Source organism: Triticum aestivum, chromosome 2B (assembly GCF_018294505.1).
Source record: "Triticum aestivum cultivar Chinese Spring chromosome 2B, IWGSC CS RefSeq v2.1, whole genome shotgun sequence".
NCBI classification, from domain to species: domain Eukaryota; kingdom Viridiplantae; phylum Streptophyta; class Magnoliopsida; order Poales; family Poaceae; genus Triticum; species Triticum aestivum.
The window spans coordinates 464,426,945-464,434,313 of NC_057798.1; the positions used below are offsets into that span (position 1 = coordinate 464,426,945).

The 7,369-nt window shown below is 43.1% G+C and overlaps 2 protein-coding genes across 2 annotated transcripts; one reads left to right on the plus strand and one right to left on the minus strand.

Moving 5' to 3' along the window:
• Nucleotides 1–295: 295 nt before the first annotated feature.
• LOC123045481 (F-box protein 7) lies at nt 296–5,112 on the plus strand. The gene is made up of 11 exons (XM_044468547.1): nt 296–489; nt 1,603–1,689; nt 1,817–1,923; nt 2,549–2,665; nt 2,744–2,840; nt 3,494–3,567; nt 3,719–3,772; nt 3,861–3,965; nt 4,052–4,110; nt 4,220–4,430; nt 4,566–5,112. The coding sequence occupies exons 1-11, from the start codon at nt 477–479 to the stop codon at nt 4,623–4,625; spliced, it is 984 nt and encodes a 327-aa protein (XP_044324482.1). The 5' UTR covers nt 296–476; the 3' UTR covers nt 4,626–5,112.
• A 288-nt stretch (nt 5,113–5,400) lies between these two features.
• On the minus strand, nt 5,401–6,579 carry LOC123045482 (acetyltransferase At1g77540). Its single transcript, XM_044468548.1, has 2 exons — nt 6,216–6,579; nt 5,401–5,710 (listed from the first exon to the last, which is right to left on the minus strand). Exons 1-2 carry the CDS (start codon nt 6,513–6,515, stop codon nt 5,621–5,623), a joined length of 390 nt encoding a protein of 129 aa, XP_044324483.1. The 5' UTR covers nt 6,516–6,579; the 3' UTR covers nt 5,401–5,620.
• Between the last annotated feature and the right edge of the window lie 790 nt (nt 6,580–7,369).

Below are 7,369 nucleotides of genomic sequence, written 5' to 3' on the forward strand. Positions count from 1 at the left end.
TATACATATGTATAAAAAAAATAAAAAAACATAATCGGGCCGTGCGTGCCGGCCCGCGTGCCCAGCCTCCAGGCCCAGGCACGGCCTAGGGCGTGCCGCGTGCCTGGCCCGGCCCGTTTAGCCCGTGCCGTGCCTGGCCCAAGGCGGGCCGTGCCGGCGTGCTCACGGGCCGGCCCGAAAAAAAGGCCCATTTGGCCAGCTATAGTTGGGAGGTCTTTTTCGTTAAAAGGAGGCCCTAAATAGATCGGGTAAGCTGTACAACACGTCATCTTACAAAAAAAGGGTGGAACTGACCGGGTGTACCACGTGATTACAGTTCCGAGAAACAAATTTCTGTGGCTGTAAATACTGCAGCAGGAGAAGAGAGACACGAGCTCTCCCTCCGGAGGCCCCCTCCGTTCGTCGTCCCCTCTCGAACGCACGAGCGCCCGTCAATACCAGTCCCCGCTGCGATTCCTCCGGATCTCTGGCTCCCCATGGCTTCCCCAGGTATTCATTCGCTCATTCCCTTCGAATTCATGAACTCGCGCGGATAGTTTTTGGGGATTTTTATTACTCTATCTCGTTTATTTTTGTAAAAAAGGGATCAGCCGTATTCGTTGTTAAGTACGACGTGTCGGATTGCCCCTCCTCCGCGCGCGGGAGGCTGCCGCAATCACGAGCGCCGGCGCCTCGCGCCGAGGGAGGCACTCTCCTCCTCTATCCGAGCGAATCCGCCTCTTCCCTCTCACCCCAGCGCCCTAGGCAACCCGCCATTAGATTCGACTTGTGATATCTGTGAAGAGCTACTGCTCCTCGGCGCTAAACTTGCCGAGCTGGGCGTGCACCCGACAAATTTGTTTAGGGTTGCTTAGGTTGAAGGATTGGGTTTCTGTGCTGTTGGTCCTGTGTGTCTAATGGCTGGAGGTTTTCGTTTCGGTTTCTCTTGATATTGGATTGATATTGGATTTCTTTGTCTTCTTTTATATATACCGCGTTGAGTTTTGCTTATATCCATTTGGTAAATTTGCTACTAGTTTCGTTAGGGCTATCATTGATTGATTTGCCATTTTATGCCAATGTTGTATCACATCTCAACCACCCGTGGTAGTCCAATAAACGGTTTAATGGTCTCGAAAAGCATTCCTATGTTGAACCAAATTAATTAAATGATCATCAGTTATGCGGTTATGCCACCAAATGGCCTATATTCCCACTCCCATCAACCATCATATTTACATTCTCTATCTTAATCCAAGCACTACCTAAGCAGAAACTTGGAAGCAATTTTGGTTAAGGCAGATGGACTGCCTCTACTAATGGCTAGAATCCAAATGGACACTCAACAAAGCATACCGATGCAACATCGGTATAACTTCTATTGTTAGAACCTAGAATAACATCCACCAAGGGCAATAAAGAGGCAATTGTTGATTATTATTCAGAATTTTAAGCAGAGGCTGCTGAGCTAGACCAAAAATTCATTTCCTGCTGCTAGTCCAATTGTAACCGAGAATGTTTTGCATGCAGAAACAATCATACTTTCAGGCCTCTTTACTTTTGTTGCAGAATAAGTCATCACTTTGGAAATTTTATGTGATACATCGCTGTCTTCTCATGCAGATATCTCCATTGATATTCGCCCAGAGTTGAACTCATTTGATCATCTAAGAAGCACGGGATATATTTCAACAGATAGACCATGGTTGAGTAAGTACAACATTAAGTGGTTGCTTGGCCCTACTCTCATTTGCATTGGTCAATGACATGGCCATTAGCTTTAGCATAATGGAAGATTTACGAGCTTTCTGTGTTCTGCTGTTGATTTTGTTCACAGAACTATATGGAATAAGAGTTCCACCCGTCTCACTGTTCAACAGTTTGAGCAGTACGCCTGATCTGGCACTCATTCACCAGTGCTTACCTGATGAACTGCTTATCGAGGTGATGATTACCTATTTGTATGGGCTAAATGACACCATTTACCATCCTTTTGAATTTTGATGCATGCAGTTTAAATATTTTGCTAAATCATTAACTGGGTTTTAGTTGTGTACCGCACCTGTTCTCAAATAGGTATTGTTTGAAAATGTGTGCGGTCGAGCTTTTAAAATTCAGACCACTAAGATAAGCATAACTGTTAGATTTGTAACATGGTAATGATATAAATGGATTTGCCATCAAAAGTACCTGTATTGTTTTTCTTTTTGCTAAGATATATTTAGAAAATGTACCAGTCAAATGATTGTATTCAAGACCACGACAATTTTCGAAATAAGTACAAAAGAAAGGTAAGCATATCCTGGGCATCGAAAAAGTACCTGTATTGTCTTTTCTCTTGAGTGAATATTACTTTAGAAGTCAGCATATCACAACATATTGGCATGAACACAATTTAATATCACTTGGTGCCTCATTCTATCATGACATCAGTGTGAGATTTTTTTTTTGATAATATTAGATCACAGTAGTTAATCCATATTGCCTCGCTTATGAGCTTTGTGGCAAGATTATAGTAATCGATGTCATAATGCTTTTCTTAACTATTTTGTGGCAATATTCTCAACAGATCTTTGGGAGAATGAGCCCATATACTTTAGGGAGGGCTGCTTGTGTCTGCCGCAAGTGGAAATATACTACACGCAATCCTACTTTGTGGCGGAATGCTTGCCTGAAAACTTGGCAGGTTACTATGCATATATATTTTAGTATTTGGTGTTCACAATCGTCGTGTTTCTCAAACACCTGACTTTTTTATATAAAGAGGAATGGAATAGAGGCAAACTTCAGGATGGTGCAGTCGTTATATGATTCTTCCTGGAGGAAAATGTGGGTGCAGAGACCAAGAATCCGAATTGATGGTAAATATCAAGTAGCAGTTCTGCATTCGATTATATGATATGATGCATTGTAGAATCATATTGATTTGAACAGGAAAATTACTTTGAAGGTTAATTTTGTTGTTTTTTAATCTGTTCAACCTGACCAGATGTGGCCTAGGAAATTCCAATTATTTCTTATTTCAGTAACTTAGTCACCATGAAAACCAAGTAGGATTCATGTAAGTTCTTTCCAGATCTTTGTGTGTCAGTTATTTTGCAATAAATAGGAAATTTTTATAAAGTGCTATCTAGATTCAGAGCACTATATCTAACTCCTTTTTTTCTTTACACACTTGAGCTGTGGAGCTTTATGACATATTTCAAGTACAACATAGATATGTTAGTATGGCCTTTAGTGAGCATGCTATTAAAGGTATATTAGGTTGTTGATAGTGGTCAGTGCTCCCACTCTTCTTCATCATTTAGGTTATTATGTGTTAGTGTTGATTTCACTATGAACTTATCCTATTGTATAGATGGTTGCAGTTTCCTGGTAAATACTTCACCAAAGACCAGCTGAAAGGCGTTGCTTCAATTTCCTTAGTGTCTTGTTATTTATGTGTTTGTTAGAGCATTTGTTATTCTGGCTGTGTTATCTTTGCTTTGATGTTTGATACTTGCTGCTTCTCCAGGTCTTTATGTTAGTAGAAACACATATATTCATACTGGAATTACAGAATGGCAGTTCAAGAAAACTGTCAATGTGGTATGGTGTTACTCTCTGTTTATGTCTCAAGGAATTATTGTCTATTTTAAGACATTTTGCCTCTACATACTCTGTTCATTAGGTCATGTTATTGATTTTTCCTATCGTTTCCAAGTTAGTTTCATTACTAATATTTTTCTTTTGACTTCAGGTTTGCTACTACCGTTACTTGAGATTTTTTCCAACCGGGAAGTTCCTGTACAAGGTTCCTACTTGAACCTTTTTTTTTGGTGAACAATATGATTATTGTTTGTGAAACATCATTTGATCTTCTGCTTTCCTGCGATGAGCAGATTTCCCCACAGAAAGTCAAAGATGTTGTCAAGTGCATGCATCTCCGAGCATCAAAAGGCGATAGTGTGTTTAAAGGCGACTATACACTGTCAGGGGATGGCCAGGTGAAAAATTGAGGACTGTCTATCCATCTTGGGCACTGTCCAGTGTCCATCACTTGCTAACATTAGCTTCTCTTTCTTGCATGCAGATAGAAATGGCACTCCTATATCCTGGGCATCGGTACACACTTGTTAGGATGCGCCTTAGGTATTTTGACTTGAATTTCTCTATGGGTCTTTAGGTATTTTGACTTGAATTTATTTATTGGTGTTGGTACTGACCGCCTTACCTAATTTTGCACTACCATATTCCGCAGGGTTAGAGGCACTACAATTGGCGCAAATAACAGGTTGGATGTCTTAAAGATCCTAACCACCGGGGTGAATGGAACCGAACTGGGAAACTGGAAAGGCAACATACTTGAACTTGTTGAGGACTGGGAGGAGAATGAGACGCATGACCCAGACGTGCCTGCTGTTTCCCACAGCAGGGGTTTGACTCCCTTTGTGTTTGTTCCATTTGAGGAGGTATGCCATATGATCTACGACTAAGTGTGTACTATGTTATCATTTGGCACTGGAGCGGCTAGCTGGACCTCGTGTGATCTGAATTTCTATGCCAGGCATAGTGAATATAACTAACTGAAGACTTGCTTTTTTCAGGCTGATACTTCAGTGCTAAACCTGCCAGTGGAGAAGATGGATTACTTTGTCCCTGGGTGAGCAGCACCGCCTAAAGACGACCGCGGTGATGGGCAATGGAGATGGTCGATAATCTCATCACAGGCTGATATTATGCTGCGGATGGAGACGACTGGCTTATTTCGTTCCATACCGAGTTAATGTTGGAACGATATGTACATACACAGTACTTGTCTTGTTTCCTTTCGGGTTGAAGGCATGTTGTATTGTAATGTACTCCCTCCGTTCCTAAATATTTGTCTTTCTAGAGTTTTCAACAAGTGACTACATACGGAGCAAAATAAGTGAATATACACTCTAAAATATGTCTATATACATCCGTATGTGGTAGTCTATTTGAATCTCTAAAAAGACAAATATTTCGGAACGGAGGAGTATATGCTATGCATGTTGCTGGTATAAAGTTGGCCAGAAAATAAACACCGTGTCCGAACGGGTGGAGGCACCCATGTGTAACAACTGAGTTATGTATAATTATGGGGGTATCAATCGCAGCATCATTGCACAATTCTTGTGCCTGGCAAATGATAGCAGGGTGTCTCAACAAAGTTATGCGTAATTACAGGTATCCCTTAGTATTGCAAAATTCTCATGGCTGGCTAATGATATATGTGAAATCACAGCAGACTGTTCTATAGTTTTGACATGTTTCAGTGTTTCCGTGAATCTGAACACTATTTCGCCCCTGAATATGTATGTGTGTGTGGTCGTCCATCGGAAATATCATGAAACCTGGGCCTGAACCATGAAAGCATCCACCGAATATGTGTTTCCGGTTTACCGATGCTTACACGGATGAAAATGAAGACCTGTTTTAAGTTCCGCATCAATGTTCTAACATCGACCGCTTGATGCTTTTACATGGATGACGTCAATCTTAAGCGTAATAGTCGCTGCGACGTAGGGCTTACAAGGGGCGCGTGGCCATGGTTGATCAATTGGGCAACTGATTATTAAGTGATACACTAACATAGCAGTTGCCACAGCTTTTGAGGTAAGCACACGATTTACTTGTTCTACATGCTACTGCTGGTGCTGCTGTGTTTGGGCTCGTCAGCCTTGTAGACAAGATCGTTCCACGCCGGATTGCGAGGGAGGTACGTGTCCTGCAGTTGAGGGAACAGGCATCAGGGTCAGGAACAGCCGAGGAATCAAAATGTTCAGACGATCGCAGGCAGCCCCAAGCAGTTCAACAACTTGTTTTGAGACGAGCTGAAGAACTATTAGCTCGAAAATGAGATCATCGAAAAGGAATGTTCATGTAGACATAGCCAAGCTGTAGCTGAAGTTATGGCCCAGATAAAAATGCTGCCCTGAAAAAGATCAAATCCCCTAAATCTTGAGTCGCGAGTCTACGCGAGAACAGTTATAATCAGGATTCTACTCCCTCCGTAAACTAATAGAGCATTTAGAACACTAAAATAGTGATCCAATCGTTCTTATATTAGTTTACAGAGGAGTATTTTGCTTATCGCTACCGAGAAATCAATCACGAATCCGTTTTCATTTTCTGGGGCAGATAGATCATTTAGCGATCATCAACGAGAAACTCACGGAGCAAGAGCTGATTTGGCCTTCGGGGGAGAGGAAAGGGAAGAGGGGTGGCCGTACCGAGATGTAGGAGCAGGTGGGGATGACGCGCATGCCGTGGCGCCGCGCGTGGGCGAAGGCGGCGTCGCAGAGGCGCGCGGCGAGCCCCTGCCCGCGCTTGCTCCCGGGCACGTACGTGTGCACCATGTCCATCGCCGCCGGGGACGCGCCGCCGCCGCCGGAGGAGGCGCGTGGCTGAACGACGAGGCGGTACTGGAGGAAGGCCTCGCCGTCGGGCGTCTCGAACTTCCCCGCCTCCTCCCTCCACACGACGCTGTCCGCCGCTCCACGCTCCTCGCCGGCGCTGCGCTCGTTTGCCATCGCGCCGTGATTTTGTTCGTGTTTTTGCTTTCTTTTGGTTGTACAAGTACTTTGTTTGTGATGTTTAACAGTCTTATACATACCCACCCGCACTCACTTCTAGTATAAGCATATATGCCCGAGCAACTCCTAGTATCTCATCTGGATTGATAAAGTCGTCACAAACATCTTCATAATCGATGAAAAAGTCTCCCCTCGCTAAACACACATCATTAAAAAGGCTGAAATAAAATTAGAAAATGCGAACATCAATGTCAAAGCTAATAATTAAACTCTGATGGATGAAAATATCATTGTTCTCCTAACCATTCAACCACATGACATCAAGTTAAGTATGGTGGGGTGTTCAAGAGTTCAAGCTACATTGCTCGAATCAATGGTATTTAGCTCATGCCTTAACTCGCGAAATCTTACTTCATTCAAGGGCTTCGTGAAAATATCCTCAAGGTTATCATGAGTGTTGACATACTTGAGCTTGATCTCCCCTCGCCTAATGTGATCCCGGATGAAATGATACCGAATTTCAATATGCTTCGTCTTGAAGTGTTGCACCGGATTGAGAGATATCTTGATGGCACTTTCATTATCACACCAAAGAGTCACTTCGTCACAAATGACACTGTAATCCTTCAAAGTTTGCCTCATCCATAGAAGTTGAGCACAACAACTACCGACAGCCACATACTCCTCTTCGGTGGAGAGAGACACACAACTTTGCTTCTTAGAGGACTAACTCACCAAAGAGCAACCAAGAGATTGGCACCCTCCGGAGGTGGACTTCCTATCCACTTTGTCTCCTGCCCAATCTGAGTCTGTATAGCCCAAATGATCGAAGTTGTCTCCTTTTGGGTACC